Raw genomic sequence first — 17,334 nt, 5'->3', positions numbered from 1 at the left:
CACCGCCCCCTGGGCTGCTGCCAGCAGCGCTTTGGGATTCCCCGCTGCACCCCAACACACTCCAGCCTCTTTGCTTTCCATCCCTGGCTGTTTTGCAACCCTTCCTGCCCAAGGTCTGCGCCCTGGCAGCGCTCGGCCAGCTGCAAAGAGCCGGTGGCAGGCGGCCAGGCTGCCCTGCTCGGCTTCCCCGATCCCTCATCCGCTCAGCACCGGCTCCTGCAGCAAGGGGTGCTCGGAGGAGCCCCCCCGGGGTGGCGGGCAGGGAGAGGAGCTGTGCCCTCCCTCCTGGCAGCTGTCCCCAGCAGCAGGAGTGGGGAGAGCAGTGGGAAGGGCAGCTCGGTTCACCCCAAAGGCATAAAGAAGTGGCAAGCACTGGGGTGCTGGTGTCCGGGAGCAGGGATGGCGAAGGGGCAAGACCAGACCCGAGCAGCACGAGGAGCGGCGGGCAAGACGTTTCTCCTGCAAGCCCCTCTGTGCCCAGCTGGGAGGTGACGGCAGCGGGACCAGGGCTGCCCGGGCCACCAGCTCCGAAGCGCTGGAGCAGCGCCTGGGCGGGTGCGATAGACTGGAAGGGGATCCGTGAGCACGTCCAGATAGACCCGTGCTGAGTCACAGCTGGGAGGCCCCACAGCTTCCCCCTCCCTGCTGGCAGGTCCCGACGCACACCCCATCGCTCCTCCCTGCTTCAAAAGGAAGGAAAGGGCAAGCCCCAGCCCTCCGCGGGGCGAGAGCGCAGCCGAGGTGCTCGAACCTCCAAAATCCTCCCCACGCCGAGCTCTGCAGAGGACGGACCCACTCACCACAGAACCGAGCGGCCAGCGGTCCCTCCCCACACCACGGGATGGAGAGCCGGCAGCACAACGCCACCAAGGAGCCTGAGATCGAGCTGTTTGTGAAGGTGGGTCTTGGGGAGGACAGCTGCTCTTCGGTGGTTCCCTGCTGGCTCATCCTCACCAGGCTGGGCGTAGGTTGTGGAGATTCATGGGTGTATTCACATTTTGGGAGGCTGAGAATCGGTACCAGGTTTGGGATCGCTCACTGTGAAGGCTGGCTAAGTGGGTATCTGGAGAAGGGGACCAGGCATACGGTGGCATGGTGACCAGTGAGGTGTCACACCCAGAATCCTAGAAGATGCCCTGGTCTCACAGTACACCAGGGGAACGGCGCTGCTGGCAGCTGCTGTAAGACAGGAGCAGGCACACATGCACCTCTTGAAACCCGGATAAGAGCAGCCCCAGCCTGGGAACAGCAAGCGGGTGGCTGAGAGCAGCCACTTCAGCTTCTGCTGTGAGCCAGGGTTGCGAAACAGAGCGGGGACGGCTTGGGGAGCCATCGTGGGTGCCCGCGTATGGGCGGGATGGGGCGGCTTCGCAGGGCAGCCCTGCGGGATTAGTTGCTGGAAACGTGTTTTGTTTTGTTTTGTTTTGTTTTTTTTCCTTCCCCATTAAGCAATTTTCCAAACACTTCCTCTGGAACATTTTAGCGCTCAAGTTCCAAACAGCTGCAGCAGACGTGTGTGGTGTAGAAAGAGGGGAGTTGAAGCTGGTTGCTGGTAACTTGTCCACCAGCAGCGATGCCAGCGGGGCCGGTGACAGTGGCCAGGGCAGCGGTGCCTTCCTGTGTCACCACATGGAGGTTTTAAGGGCGGTTCCCGTGCAGCCGCTCAGCCCCTGGGCAGTGGATTCCCGTGGGTTTCACTCAGCTCGGTGCTCGAAGGGACCATGGGGTCTGTTTGGGGGCACTGGCTCCCTGGCGCAGGCAGCCGGCAGCGCAGGGCACCGTGCGGCGCCTTGTGTGGGTCATAGTTGGAAATACGTGTTGGAAAGAGTTATCTGAGCCTTCACGGGAGGGAGCCCCCCATCGCCTTGCCAAAACTGTGGCCGTGGTGGTGCTTGCCAGGCACTGAGCCTGGCTAAGCCCAATCCAGACAAGTGTATTTTCTTTGTTAAAGTAATTTGGGTCTTGAATTCCCTTCTTAGCACCACTTTTTCCCCAGGATGGCTGGGGAGAAGAGAAGATGAGCTGACTGTAATGGCGGCAGCACGTTCAAGGGTGATTTCAGAGGGAACGGAAACAGAAAGCAAAGAAGCATCTCTTCAGGACTTCCCCTGTGCCTTAATTTAGCACGAAAAACCCCTTCTAGTTTGTCTGTTAACAGACAAATTGATGCTGTGCCTCCTCTCCTACCACTCAGGACCCTTTTCGGAAGTCACTGCAGCTCAGCACGGTCCCGCGCTTGCGGCTCCTCGTGCCTCTGCAGGGCCGGGTCCGCCTGCGACGCTGCCGCTGTAACCCCCTCGCCGTGAATCACAGAGCGCTGGTGCTGCTGCCCACTGCCCCTGCCCAGCTCTCACTTTGGCAAATGCTGGAGTTAACTTGGAGAGGATGGGAAGGGTGCAAAGCAGCCCCCGCATCGCCATTGGGGCGTCGGCGGGCAGTCCCCAAAGGGCTGCAATGTCTCACCCTCCTGTGGTCCCACTGACAACATCATCCCACTGACCGGGGGCTCTCCCTGCCCGGGAGGAAGGTCTGCCCCTCAGCCCCACAGGGCATTTAGTCCCCCCAAGGCTGATTCCCAGCTTTTGGGGTGGCTGCAGGAACCCTGGGCGGGTCCGGTGGGGGTTGAGCACTCAGCAGTGCCCCAAGCATGCAGAGCTGCTCCTTCCTCCCGCCCTGTTTCATGCTGTTTCAGCGAGGGGGAAACCACAGGAACTGCTAAGTAACTTTGGGGTTTCACTGCCTCGTGAGGCCTCCGAGAGCTGGGGCTAAAAACCTGCACCTCCCTGGAGGTGCTGTGCTAGCCCACACTGGGTTTATCCATCATCTGGCATGAAAAAGAGTGAGGACAGCCAGTCTGGGGGCTGCAGGCTCCGCACCCCCTCCCCAGTCCCCCGGGGAGCAGGGGAAGAGGCTCTCTCGGTAGAAGGAAGTGAAGAGCGATGACTACCCCGCCGTGCTGCTTGGTTTTGGCGGGGAGGGAGGGCGTGTGGCCATGAGTGTCCCCAGACTGCTTTCCCCCGAGCTCCCCTGGCTCCTGGAGGGCTTCCCCGTGGCCACGCGCGTCCCAGCAGGACCACGCCAGAGCCCAGTGACCCCGAGTGCTGGTGGAGCCGCCCTCTGCTGCCTCCAGGTAAAGATTTGGCTCTGAGCACCCAAAGATAGGCCTGGATTAAATTTTTATCCCTGCAGAGCCCATCCTGATTTTCCTTTCACTCTGGTCCAAAATTCCCCATCTCTCTTTTAAAAAGACAAGAGAAGAATACAGCCTGAGCTGCCGAGGGGCTGGAGCTACAAGCGCAGCAAAGCCTGCAGCACAGCCTGGGCACAGAGCAGCCCTGAGGGACATCTTGCCCACCAACCGGCCCCTCCAGCACCCCCGTTACTCCTCATGTGCCAGAGCCACTTGCTGCATTGGCTTAGCACTACAGCTCCTGTGGGGCCAAGAAGATAACTTGCAATTAAGTCTCCTTGCTCCAAGCCTTGTGCTGAGCGAGGGAAGCAAAGGGGTGCACGGCCGGCTGACTGCCCTGTCCTCTGCCACCAGCAAGGGCCGTCGCAGGACACCAGGCAGGAAAGCACCTTCTGAGTTGTTGGTGTTGGAGATGCTCCAAAGGATGGCGTTGGTTTTGGGTGGTAGGTGCCAGTGACGATGGAAAGGGGAAGGGGAGCAGAGATGCCCTGCTTTCCTGCCGACTGACAGCCCTTGTGCTGTTTTCTGGCTCTCCCCTCCGGCTCCCTCACAGGACATCCGATACACAATTTTATCTGTTACCAAAGAAGCCGTATTTGTTCCAAGCTGACATGGGACGCCCCTGAGCAGCAGCTACCCAGAAGCATTTCTTATTAATGGCCAGCAAAAAGCCTCATGTGTGAATTCAGCTTCACTTCTGGGTATATCCCAGAGAATCAATAAGTTTCTCAGTTCCCATTTCTTTTCTCAGGAGCATTATTTCATGACAGCTGAGCACAGGAAATACTGGTTAAAAGTGATTTCCGTTCCTCTGGAAGGGCTAAAAGGTGTTGGTATGGTGGAAAACCAGACCATCACCTCCAGGTGACCACTCAGAATGCCAGGTTTTGTTTTGACCAGTTTGCTGTTTCCCTTAGGGTGAGTTTGAGGCTGGTACATCTCTCCTGGAGAAGCTGAGCACTCCGGAGTCCACAGGTTTCTGGGCATCTGTAGGTTCAGGCAGGTGACTCATAGCACTTCCAGCCCAGGAGAACCAGGCACAGGTCTCTGCATCTTCTGCTAACGAAGCATCTCAGCACCCTAGCAAGGTGTGAGCTCTGGAGCCACCTTGCTGCCCACCTTGGGTGTTATTGCTGCTACGCTACTCCTGCATCACCAGATCCTCCCAGAGCTCGTCACCCCCCGGTTAGTCTCTGGACTTCAGCTCACCAGCTGACATCAAGGCTTAACACAGAGCCACAGGCACGAGCCGTCCCGCTGGGCTCCGTGTGGGCAGCGTCCCTCGTGAAGGGGCTGGTGTGAGCCGCACCGCTCCTCCCCGCAGCTGCGGGGCGGCCACGCGTGCCACATGGCCATGGCTCACGTGTGCTGAGGAACCAGCCCATTCTCTCAGAGAATCTGGGTTTCCTGTGAGCCATTTTACCTCTCATACTGCCGTGCAGCTTTGCTCTCTGAGCAGCACCCATGCTGGTTTTCATGCACTGGAGCAACCGCCCATTCCTCTTGACCAGACTCCTCAGAAGGAGTTTCAGGCCTTTTTACAAGGGATGTTTTCAGCTGCTGCATAGCAAGGAAATGGGCTTTGCTCCAGCTGCTGCTGCTTTCCCTTGGGGTTGCTGAATGGGCATCACCTGCACGAAACCCCGATGAGGGAGCTGTGGTGAGGCTCAGGCAGGTTGCCCAAGCTCCCTGCTTTCCCATGTCCCCACTGTTGTTTGACCCCCTCCTGGTGACAGAGCAGCCCCTGAGTGCTGAGACACTGCAGCTGTGTCCATGCAGAGGTGTTGAAAGTGGCTGTTTGCACATGATACAACTTTAGGAGCTGATGCACGGCTCCATTCCTCACCAGTGCTGGGTGGGATGCCGGCACAGATCCCCCCCTGCAGACCCTCACCACCCCAGCCCCTTCTCCTCTCTGAGGCTGAGCAGGGTGCTTGGGTGGTTCTTGGTCATGCCTGGGTTCACTCAATGCACACAAAACCGGAGGCAGACACTAGCAGCACACGAAAACAAACCGCTCTTTTCCTGGCAAACATGAGCACATTTCCCTTCTCACCGCCCTCTCCAGCCTGGCCTCCCGGCCAAGCGGACCCTCCCTTCCTCCCCATCCATCAGCAATCACCCTCAACCTCCTTCCCTCGCCTCCTTCTCTTCTTCCTCCCGGCTTTATCTCACATTTCTGGGAATGATCCAAGCTCGGGCATCCTAAGGACACTGATGCTTTCTAGCGGCAGCAGGGCCGTGACTTGGGGAGGGGATCCTACAGCTGAGCCCCTGGTGCTGGGCCAAGCCCTCCATGTGCCTTCCTCCCGAGACCAGCTCGGTGGCTCTCCACTTCCAGGCATCCTATCTGGGCTGGGTGAGCCCGGCCGATGGGTTAAATCCTCATTTCTCCGCTTTCCCGACAGGCTGGTCTGGATGGAGAAAACATTGGAAACTGCCCCTTCTGCCAGCGCCTGTTCATGGTGCTGTGGCTCAAAGGGGTCAAGTTCAACGTCACCACAGTGGACATGACCAGGTGAGATGGCACCACGGCCCAGCCCTGTGGCAGCAGTGGGGTGAGATACTCTGTCTCGGCTGCCCCCCATCAGCACTCTCCTCCTGCCTGCACCGCTGCCGGCGTGCCACTGCGAGAGGGACGGGGTGACAGACCCTGCCTGCACGCTGCCCCTCGTGTCACGGGTGCAGGAGTTGGGCCAGCGCGGGGGGCCAACACCCACCTGACACAGGGACCCCTGTCCTGGTGGGTGTGGGTGTGAGTCCGGGGCACCACAGGGCAGACCGAGAGGCTGGGAGCACTTACCAGTCCACAAACTCAGCAGAGTGTGCAATGGGGATGATCCCGATCCTGCACCCCCTCCTGTACACCCTCTCAGCCCCGGCTGTTCGCCCTGGGCAGGCTGGCAGGTGCAGACAGGTTGCGGGCTCTGAGCACTCTTATTTCATCCACTCCAGGAAACCTGAAGAGTTGAAAGATTTAGCACCGGGCACCAACCCACCCTTCTTGCTGTTCAACAAGGAGCTGAAAACAGACTTCATCAAGATCGAGGAGTTCCTGGAGCAGACCCTGGGCCCACCCACGTAATTGCAAACACGCTCCTTCCCCCTTTGGGGCCGGCAGGCACGCCGCAGCATTGCGTAGTGCTCCGCAGATTGGGAAACTGAGGCAGGGTGCTAGGAGGTGCTTGTGAGCAGCTTGGGGAGGGGATTGGCTCCTCGCCCACCACCCTAAGCCTTGCTCTGCAGGGCCAGGGGTTGCGATGCTGAGGGGCTGCAGCCCCCAGAGAGGGTGGCAGGTCAGGCTATGGGGGGACGGGGACAGGCTGGGGTGGAAAGCAATGGGAGGAAATGTACCGGTCCCTTGGTGCAGGCAGGGCTGGGGGGAGACGGAGAGCGAGGGGAGGTGGACCCCTGGGAGCTGGTGGTTTTGAGCTGGCTGTGACAGGGGGTGTCGGGGCAGAGGGGCAACGTGAGACCCCTTTGCCCGCTTCTATCTGCTGCACTCAGCTGAGCAAAAGCAAATGCCCTGGCTTGAACGCAGCGGTGCAGCTGCCCCAAAGGGCTGCCGGGGGGCACCCCCCCACCCCGAGCTCATACAGGGCACTGCCCATGGCCGCCAAGGCAGCCGCCCTGTACCCTTCATGGCTGCAAGCCCCTCCCCACCTGTGAAAGAGGAAGCATCAAATGCATTTGACATCTGCCTCCTCGGATGTGTCTGTCCTTGCAGCACCCCCTGGGATACATCAGCAAGCAAGAGTCTGTTCCTGAGGAAGTCACAGGAGCTTCTGGCTTCCCCAGACCCCTCTGGTGCCAACACACACCCTCTGGCTGGGCCGGAGCTGCCTGTAGGCAGAGCTCTGCTATGGAGCTCTGCTGCCCCCAGCATCCCCAAACCAAGGAGTTTCTGCCCTGTGATTTTCCCCTAGCAAACACACAAGATTATACAACACCCAGAGTGGCAGCTGCAGGAATTTAAAGCATCACTGTTCTCCCACAACCAGCTGAACATCACCTGCATCGTCCAGTACCAGCCCTGGGCACCTTGGCTCAGGAGACGCTGCAGCTGAGGGACCCTGCAGCTGAATCTCTTCCCCCATCCTTGCCTGCGACTGATACGAGTGTCTATTTAAAGGTACCCGCACCTCAGCCCCAAGTATAAGGAGTCTTTCGACGTGGGGAGCGACATCTTTGCCAAGTTCTCAGCATACATCAAGAACCCACGCAAGGAAGCAAATATCAGTAAGAAATGCAGGTGGGGGCTGGGGGGCTGCAATCTGCTAGGCTGGGGGTGGGGAGATATGCTTTTGCTTGTGGGCAAATTCTGCCAGCAGGAGGAGCGGGCAGGAGGGTGAAGGCAGCTCTGTGCTGCACAGGGTAACGGCCCCGTGTGCCGGTGCTGGGGAGAGCAGGTCCCGGAGGGGAGCATGGGGTGATACTGCTGCAATCCCCTGGGAGCAGAGACTGGTCAGGGTCAGTGCTGTGCACCAGCCGTGTGGTTCTGAGGGCTCTGTCCCTCTGTGCAAAGCTCAGTCACCCCGGCACAGTCCTGGGCTGCGCTGGGAGCCTGGGGCGCTGGGCTGACTGCGCTTGTTTCCCTGCCCACCCAGATCTGGAGAAGGCCCTGCTGCGGGAGTTTCAGAGGCTGGATGTCTATCTAAACACTCCTCTCCCCGAGGAGATTGACCAGGACAGTGTGGAGGACATCACCGTCTCCAAGAGGAAATTCCTGGATGGAGACCACCTGACGCTGGCCGATTGCAACCTCCTGCCCAAACTGCATATCATCAAGGTAATGGCATCGGCTCCCAGGGCTGAGGTGGGGGCACCCGCTCCAAGAGGGGGTGACACATGCAAACAGGGAGCTGGAGGTCCTGTATTTGTCCCCCTGCAAACCACAGAGTGAATATTCCCCAGGTTTGAGAAGTCTCAGCCTCCTCATCCTCTCCTCTCTAGATCGCAGCCAAAAAGTACCGCGACTTCGAGATCCCAGCGGACATGACGGGCGTCTGGCGCTACCTCAACAACGCCTACGCCTGTGATGAGTTCAGCCACACGTGTCCCGCGGACGAGGAGATAGAGCACACCTACGCCAGCGTTGCCAGGAAGATGACCTAGCCCTGCTCGGGATGTGCGGGCAGCGCTGCCCCTGGCCGAGCCCTCGACCTCCGCCGTCCTGACACAACCAAACCGCGGTTGAAGGAGGGACTGGAGGGGGTTTACGGCATTGCTACCTGCCGCCTTTCAGAAATAGTGCCTTGCTTCGCAGCCCCCTGCTGCTCCCTCTTCCTCCTCCGCCGGCTGGCTGCAGCCCCTGTGCGCCATCAGCGCCGACCACGTGTACCAACCTGTCCCTGCGCGGCTGCAGTGGCAACTGCATCCTTACTCCCTGAAAACCGGCCTCACAGTCTGTGACCATGGGCCATGGGAAAACTCGAGTGCTAGCCTTCCACAGCAGCACTTTGGTGGAAGAGATGAGACCCCAAATTGCTGGGCCAGCCCTACCTCCCCGTCTGCCGCTGGAGCTGCTCTGCTCTGCCAGCCCTGCGCGGTCCCAGCCATCCTGCTCGCTGGGACATCCCGGGATCCCAGTGCATCACCTGGGCTGGAGCTGTTTGAATTTACCTGGTCGCCCATCTGCACAGCACCCTGCGTTTGGGCAAGCCCTCTCTTCCACCAAGGCACCCGAGCTCCATCTGAAGATACCAAACAGCTCTGCTCCGGGTGGTTTATCACAGTGACAAGTTGTTCTCACTGCTAGAGAGTTGTAACGTGCGCCTAACTCCACATCAGAACGAGCGGGCAGGAAGATGCTGGGGATGACGCCTGGTGCGAAAGTGCCAGGACCTGCGGCGGGAGGGAAGCAGGGGTAGGAGGACTTGTGAAGGGATGAGGATGGAGGGCTGAGGATCAGGGGATTCCTCCCATGTGTGCCAGCACCCAGGGCCATGTGCTGCTGGCTGCAAGGTCCCACCTGGCTCCTGTGAGCTAAGAAACCTCTCCCTGCCTCGCGGGGCACTGTAGGAGGTGCAGCCATGTGCAGCTCCAGCTCCACCATCCCCTCCCCGGCCCCCACCAACGCTTCAGGTGCCTGACTGGGAGATGGAGGCCTGGGGTAGGGCATCTATCTGGTTTCCACACCCCAGTACCAGACAGCCTAAGAGGCTAGGGAAAAGCTGCTTTGCAAAGCACCGTGTCTGTAGGAGATAGGTGGTCAGGTTTGGTGCTCCCCGGCTCAGCATTGTGCCTTCCTGTCCGGTGTCGCTGGTGCAAGGGGAGTCAAAGCCGCTCTGCTGCACAGCCACGCCATTCCATCCTCCCCCACCTGACACCTCCAGCTCCCCCAAGGGCTCCTGCCTGTGTATTCAGCCAGCTCTCCTCAGCCAGCCCTGCAGGCAAAAAATACTGTACAGTGAGTGTGGTGGGTCCTGCGGGGACACGGTGACGGCAGAGCCCCCACCAGCCTCACTGCCACTTCCCTCTTTGCACTAAAAGCTGTGTCCTCGCAAGCCTGCCTCTGATAGCACTGGGTTTGGGGACTGGTTTTGTTGTTAATGGGTTTTGGTCTGTTTGGTGTTGTTTTTTTTTTTTTTTTCTTTTTTTTAACTAAGAACAACAATAAACTATATTTTAATATGCCTTGCTTGTGTAGTGTCAGTGCATGGGCCAAGGCCTCCAGGCACGGAGCGTGCTGCAGAGGGTGCAGGGGGCTTCCCCATGGTGGAAACCCTTTTGAGATTTCATACAAGTGAAGCTGTAGCCCCAGTCTCTGCCATCCTGGATCACTGGGATGCACGTGGCAGCTCCTGCCCTGCCCGCAGGGGCAGTGTCCCCTCCCTGGGGCACACGCGCTGACATCTGCCTGTGTCACCCAGGTGGCAGTGGGAGGATGCAGGACCCAGCGCAGTGTGGGGATGGAGTAACCACAGGACGCTGCTCCAGTGTGAGGGGTTTATTCAGCTCCTGCTGGCAGCCAGTATGTCCCTGCCAGGCCACGGTGTCAGCCCTGCTTTGCAATGGGTCCCAGACGTCCTCTGGTGTGCGACAAACACTGTCCTGCACCCCAGGTCCTCATGGGACTCTCCTGCTACCCCACAGCACTCCCTCTCTACTGCAGACCCTCTCCCCTTTTCTCCAGAAGGGACTGGAGACCTTTCAGAGCTCTGTGCAAACCAGCCCACAGCCAGGTGTGGGTGACGCAGGGATGGGTCAGCTGGAAGGCACGGGGACAGCGGTGGCAGGGAGCGGGCTGGCAGGTCATCGGCAGGCAGGGCTCCTCCTGGACCCCTCACTTGGTGACACAGTACTTCCAGAAGCAAGCTGGGAGAAAAAGGAAAAGACACCCATGTGAGGGGCTGCAGCAGTGCTTGGCTATGGCCAAAAAGTGTAAAGGAAGGGAGATGTCCATCTCTCTCCCAGGCTCTCCTTTGTCTTTGGGGTCGGTTCTAGGAGCACAGCCTGTGAGCTGGATGCCTTAGCCCACACCATGAGCACCCTCTACCCCAAACCACAGGCACCTTTCACCCCAAGTTATGAGCATCCTCCACCCCAACCCTGAGCATCCTACACCCCAAGTTATGAGCACTCTCCATCCCAAGCCCAGCCCCTGCTTGCCATGGCCTCTTTGAGGTCGGTGGTGGCTTGGGGCCCCTTGGGAGCTGGGCACTCACCTCTCTTGCTGGGTTGCTGAGGGACCTGGTCTGTCTGGGTGAATCCCTGGCTCTGGAGCTCACCCACTGACACCATCTTCCAGAGAACTGCATCAAGATCTTCCCCCTGCCACGGCACAGCAGCCCTATCACACATCTGTGGTGCTCGCCTGGCAAAACCAACCCCCAAACCCTTTTCCCTCACTGCCAGAGCAGGGAGTGATGCTGTGTCAGGGACTGCCTCATGTCCAACTACCGGCCCAGAGGGATGGGCTTTGCTGGGACCTCGTTGGGAGCTGGCCCATGGGAGTCCCCTCCCAGTGGCATCACCCTGGGCCATCTCCCCAAGGCCAGAGGCAGCCCCCACTCACCAAGCGGTCCGGGACATCCTCCTGGAAAGTGCTTTTATTTCCTAAAAAAAATATATGAAATACCATGAGCACACAAGGGTTATGGATCCAGCCTGGGGGGCAGAAGCCAAGGGAAGAGAGGGGAGAAGGGAAGGGGACACAGCACCGTCTCCTGCTTCTCACCATGCTCCCCTGGGGGCACCCAACCCGCAGCACACTTCTGTCCTGGGTGCAACTTCACCTCCTCAAGAGCCTCCCAGTGCCTGCATCCCACGTGTGCTGCCACACTGGCCCCATCCCTGGGTTCAGGTCACCCGGAGCTCTGGGACTCACCCTTGCCACCAGCTGCTTTCTGGCCATGCCTTGTTCCTTCCCCCAGTGCAGACAGAGCCTGGTGCAGGTTCCCCAGTGGCTGGAGTCCTGCTGGAGCCAGCTGTCAGCCACAAAGCCAACTGCACCGTCAGCTGGGTTAAAATACCCCAGCATAACGTTCGAGTTGGATGGGGAGATGGTGATAGGGACAAAGCGGCTCATTTGAGGTGCGCTTGTTCCTTGGGCAGTGGGTTGAAGAACCTAAGCCTGCCCTGCTCCTCCCAAGAACGACTGGCAGGTGGTTTGAGGGGGACTAGTGTTTGGCTGCTCATCTGGCCACGCGTGCCGGCCTGGTTTGGGAGTCAAAACAGTGGCCATGCACTGCAGGTGTGGCCTCAGCAGTGCTGAGCAGAAGGGAAGGATGACCCCACTCCTGATGCACCGCAGGACTCTCCTTGCCTTTGCTGCAAGGGCAAGTTGCTGGCTCCTGGTCGGCTTGGTGTTGATCAGGACAGCCCTGCTGTGTGCTGGTGCCCAGGGTCGTTCCTCCCCAGGGGCAGGACTCTGCACTTCTTGCTGAATTGCACAATGTCCCTCTCAACACATCTCTCCAGCCTGTCCAGTCCCTCAGGATGGCAGAACGACCCTCTGACATTATCAGCTGCTCCTCCCAGCTTTGTATCAACTGTGAACTTGCTGAGGATGTGCTCTGTCCCAAGATCCAGGTCATCAATGAGGATGCTAAACGGAAGCATCCGCAGTACCGACCCTCAGGATGTACCACCAGTGACTTGCCTCCAGCTGGAGTTTGTGCGACAGATCTCAGCCTCCATTCAGCCAGTTTTCAACTCACCTCACCGTCTGCTCATCTAACCCGGACTTGGTCATCTCATCTATGAGGATGCTATGGGAGACAGTGCAAAAGTGGAAGCAAACAAGGTCTACTGCCTGGTGTTGCCCTCAGCATGACTGCAACAGGCAGGTGGAGGAGGTCCACATTGGCCACGGGTGTCCCCCCTGCCACAGAAGACCCTTTTGGGGGGCAGCAGTCCTTCCTTGCCTCACCCAGCCAGGCTTCTGCACTGCTGGGAGCTGAGCAGGGCTGTGTTCAGACCCTGTTATCCCAGGTAACACCTCAGGCAAGTGCGAACAGAAATCGTGCCTGGGTGAGTCTGTCCCATGGCCTATGCTGCTCTAAGGAAAGAAGTAGACTAAGGTCACCGCAAAAACAAACATCAGGCACATGGCTACAGCTAAGGCAACAAGTCCCTTGCTGTCTCACTGTGTTTAAATGGGAACCAGCTGGTGTGTCGGGGCTTTCCAGCATCTCAGCCTTTCACCCATCTGTCCTCCAGCGCCTGCCCGTGCACAGCCCCCGGGAAGCTCCCACCAAGCTCCGTAACCAGCACAATCCCGAGCACTTGACCTTGTATTTCCTTTGCCTCAGACATGTGGGTGAGCTACTAAAGCTCTGGAAGTCCCCATGAGTCAGCCAAGCAACAAGAGGAGCCCCTGTCCCCCTTGTTTCCCAGAAGCAGTGGCAGTGTGCCGCCCCAGGGCTGCTTGCAGGGGCTGCACAAGCGGATCCCAGGGCTGTGTCACACTCTCCTTCTGGGCTTCAGCTCTGCCCAAGTGACGTTTTCTGCAGAGTCAGGAAGCCCAGAGTGTATAAACTGGTGCTGGTCAGTACTAGCACGTATGGAGCAGGACCACAGGGTGGATGTGAACAGGTGTCATCAGCCCCAGGCACAGCAGATGCTGGCTCTGCCAGCTGCGCTCCCATGGGGCACTGTCCCACATACAGGGACACAGGACAGGACCATGCTGGGGCAATTGGCTAGCATCCAGTGGTGGGTCTCATGGCTCTTGGGGAGCCTTTGACTATCCCTGTGACCATTGGCAGAGCTCACCTCGTCCCAGACTGTACCAGGCCACCCAGCATACACCCCTCGTTCTGCACGGGAGCTGCAATTCCCTTATCTCCAATGGAGGGAGTCAGAAGAATATTGAGACTAGAGGGATGCTTTGTTTGTACACCCCAGGCTGGCTGACTCCCAGGGCAACGTTGTCTGTCACCCCACAATACCGGGACATGTCACCCAAACTCTGCTGTCTGCAGATCACAACAGCCCAAGCAGTGCCCCAGGCACAGCATGGTCTTCTCTTGTCCAGCCTGGTCACACTAGGAATGGGTGTAACCCTGCTGGACGTACATTACCCCTAACAACACCAGGGAAAACCCTCCCCAGGACAGAGGATTTTTCTACCCAGAGAGAAACCAGAGAAAGCTGCTTTGCTGTGCGTGTCCGCAGCAGCTGAGCCCCCACGAAACACCAGACACGAGCCACGTGGTCTGAGCCAGCATTCAGTGCCAGGCATGAAGTGGCGCACAGGGACACACTCCACCTGGCTTTCAGGCACAAACACCCAAGTCAGTCGTCCTTACCTTGGGCACTGTTGTGTTCAGGGTAGACAGGATAAGCGCTGAGGCAGCAAGACCCCAGCAGTACCGCCAAGGTGATGATCATCCTCTGGGAAGGCATCTTCTCTGCTTCTCCAAGCCTGGACCAATTTCCTAAGAGCCTGTGAGTCGGGAACTGTAAGGCAGTTCTCTTTTATGTCCTCCAGCTCTCTGTGATCAATATGCTCTCATCAGGTGGGTTGTCTTCTCTGCTGGGTTGGTCATCCATCCTGATGACAGGAGATGACTGGCCTTGCTGTTCCCCCAGCTCAGTCTCTGTCACTCTTGAATGAGGATGCTTGATAAATGCTTGGCTGGGTTTTCAGAAGCTGCACTGCTTTCTGTGGCCATGCTGGGGGAGGAAACACTATGGGAGGCTGGGCAGGTTAACCATGCCTCTGGTGGGGCCTGGAGGAGGATCAGGAGAGAACACAGGGCCAACATTTGGACAAAACCTGAGGATCCACACTTTCTTTTTGCATGATGTTCCTCCCCAAGGGTTACCTCAGGTCTTTCACATCTCAGAGCTGCTGGAACAGTATTTGACCTTGCTGGCATTGAGAGGAGCTCCTCGCCTTGTCCCAGCAGCTGGCAGTGAAACTCCCCCTTCTAGAGAATGCGTGTGCGAGCTCCAGGCGACTGATGAGTCCCAGTTGCCCTTGCTGTGGACATCCAGGCCAGCACGTCACAGCAGACTGAAGGGACTTGGGCCGGGCTTCACAGCAGCACGAGTGTGGTGCAATTCGGAGCCAGGGCTGGAGCGTGGGTGGTTTTGGCATAGTGTTAAACAATTTTTTCTCTCTGGAAAAAAAGGGAGCCAGTGATGGAGGCCTTGCAGCCAGTGTCCCAAAGTCACATCCACGAGACAGGGTCACGAAAAATGGCTTTCCTGGGAGAATAACACCGAGGTGGAGCACACGCTTCTCCAAACCTGCGGGTACAGAGGCAGACCCCAGCCATTCACTGTGTCAGCCCAGGTCTCCCATGTCCAGGTTTCTCCAGCTCCCATTTGAGTCCCCATCTTATTCACAAACTTCACTTTCAAATCACTGTAATATCAGACAACTGGAATTGCTTCTAATGAAATCTCTTTGCCTGGAAGGCTTGATTCAGAGAAACCCAGCTGAAATCGGTCCCTTTGGTGGCCTCAACCAGGCCACCTTTGCTGTGACAGCAGCTCGCACCCTTGTTCATGTAAGGCCATGCTTCCTGAGAGCAGCAAGGAGGAGTCCGACAGACATCAGATGATGCTCTTGGGACCTGCAAATCAACCTTGGGTGTTATTCATGTAGGAGAGGTGACAGAAAAGTTTATTTGGTGCCCTTTCCTACCTCTACCAATGCTGGGACTCACCAGGTTGAGTGGTACTTGCTTCAGAGGTGCCACAGGGAAAGTCTCTTTGAAATCTTGGTGGGAGATCCATGTTTCCCAGTCTAATCTGTCCTCTCCACTGTGGGTTGTGACATGAGGGTGTCTTTCCCAAGGACGACTGGGCAGGGTGCTGGGAGCCTATGCATCTGGTTTTTAACCAAGAGACTGACCACGACCCTGCTGACCACAAAACAGGGAGACAGCAGTGTCTGCACGCCCAGCCACAGGCCTTCATTTTTCATAAAGTGGTTGAAAGTGCATTAACAAGAGATCATTACTTCTTTCTGCAAATCCTTGTCTGTCAGACACAGATCAGACTGAAAGACAGATGAGGTGAGATGTTCATCCATCCCAACTGGGCACGCTGCTCAGCTAGGACCTCTCTTCTGACAAAAATCCATATCGAGCCTGTTTTCCAGCTGCTCCCATCGCCTGGATCCAAGGTTTCATGCCATATGATGAAAAATCCCGCAGGCAGGCTCATCGCTTCTGCTGTCAGGACGCGGGCAGGAAGCAGAGCCCCCGGGGAGAAAGCATGGAAACCCCCTCCGAACTCATGTGTGCCTCACATGAGATGATGTGCACCCGGTCTAGAGGGCAGAGAGCTACAGACCGGCGTGCCCGCAGCAGTGCGAGGGGAGCGGGAAGGCATCGAGCTGAGCCGCCTGTCCATTCCCTGCCCACAGACCAGAAAACCCCTGACGTGTGCACCAGGAGGATGGAGAGCACAAGGACTGGCCATGTCTCACTGACCCTGTCTGAGCCCGCTGCGGGGAAGTGCCGGGTGAGCTGTCAGGCTCCTCCATCCAACAGAGGGGAGTTCATCCTGTGGAGCAAGGGGACGCGGTGACAGAGCTGGGTGACACATGGCTCTGTCAGGTCAGCTTCAGTAGGGCACTCATGGCGCCTCCTGTGTGCTCATGGCACCTCCCGTGTGCAGACACTTGCCACATGTCCCCAGATGAGGGCACTCCCAGACCAGCACATGGAGTGGGAACAGTTTTGCTCCGCAGCCTCCCAGCCCCAGAGCCTGGCCCTGGGAAGACCTGGGCATCCCCGTCACCGGTCAGCACCCAGGGCTTGGGCCCTGACCCGCTGAGCTATGGGAAAGCTCCTGCATGGGGAGAAATCACCCAGGTCTGAACCAACAAACTCACATCTCTGTAGCCTATCAGCCCTTTCCATGCATGTGCTCCAAACACATTATGCGCAGTCTCTGGTTTTTGGGGGTTCCACAGTCCCATTCACACCCCAGTGGGCTTCCCAGCCAAGCCGAGCAGCTGGGACCACACATCTGGCCTGCTGGTCCAGCACTGAGGGGAGAGATGCAGCAGGAGCCCGGTCTGCGTCACATCGTGGCTTAGACCTGCCAATCTGATCGTGGGCTCCCTAACCCTAACCCTAACCCTAACCCTAACCCTAACCCTAACCCTAACCCTAACCATGTGGGCAGCATGTTTGGGGGGATTCCTGCCCTTCTGCTCTGCTCTGGTGAGACCCCCTGCGGTGCTGGTCCAGCTCTGGGTCCTCAGCACAGGACACACATGGACCTGCTGGAGAGGAGTCAGAGGAGCCACAGCAATGATCCGAGGCTGGAACAGCTCTGCTGGGAGGACAGGCTGAGAGAGCTGGGGTGTTCAGCTGAAGAGGGGAGATTCAGGCTGGACATGAGGGAGGAATGAGAGCCTGGCCCAGGCTGGCCAGAGAGGTGGTGGATGAACCATTCCTGGAGACATCCCAGGCCAGGTTGGATGGGGCTCTGAGCAACCTGAGCTGGTGAAGATGTCCCTGCTCATGGCAGGGGGGACTGGGGGAGCTGGGACTGTTCCTTCACCCCAAACTGTTCTGTGACTCTATGAAACCGTGAAGCCTTTTTGGTCTGAAGGATGGGGTCTGGCAGGACAGCTCTGGCCCCGCTGCTCCATGTCATGCCAGGGATCCACCTGGAGCTACAGAGCCTGTCACAAAGGCACCTTGCATGGGGGTGGCTGGATAACAGAGCCT

At 58.2% G+C, this 17,334-nt stretch overlaps 1 protein-coding gene and 1 long non-coding RNA gene across 2 annotated transcripts; one reads left to right on the top strand and one right to left on the bottom strand.

Annotated features, from left to right (window-relative positions):
* The first annotated feature begins 645 nt into the window (after positions 1–645).
* LOC136106279 (chloride intracellular channel protein 2-like) lies at positions 646–9,826 on the top strand. The gene is made up of 6 exons (XM_065846543.2): positions 646–898; positions 5,599–5,708; positions 6,146–6,271; positions 7,323–7,429; positions 7,798–7,979; positions 8,144–9,826. Exons 1-6 carry the CDS (start codon positions 842–844, stop codon positions 8,303–8,305), a joined length of 744 nt encoding a protein of 247 aa, XP_065702615.1. The 5' UTR covers positions 646–841; the 3' UTR covers positions 8,306–9,826.
* A 326-nt stretch (positions 9,827–10,152) lies between these two features.
* LOC139828808 (uncharacterized) lies at positions 10,153–11,277 on the bottom strand. Its single transcript, XR_011740798.1, has 3 exons — positions 11,208–11,277; positions 10,858–10,963; positions 10,153–10,507 (listed from the first exon to the last, which is right to left on the bottom strand). It is a non-coding gene; the product is annotated as an uncharacterized lncRNA (long non-coding RNA).
* Between the last annotated feature and the right edge of the window lie 6,057 nt (positions 11,278–17,334).

The sequence above is a fragment of the Patagioenas fasciata genome, chromosome 11, assembly GCF_037038585.1.
Source record: "Patagioenas fasciata isolate bPatFas1 chromosome 11, bPatFas1.hap1, whole genome shotgun sequence".
In the NCBI taxonomy this organism is placed as follows: domain Eukaryota; kingdom Metazoa; phylum Chordata; class Aves; order Columbiformes; family Columbidae; genus Patagioenas; species Patagioenas fasciata.
Note: the sequence above shows the minus strand (reverse complement) of the source record. Positions and strands in the feature narration are given on the sequence as shown.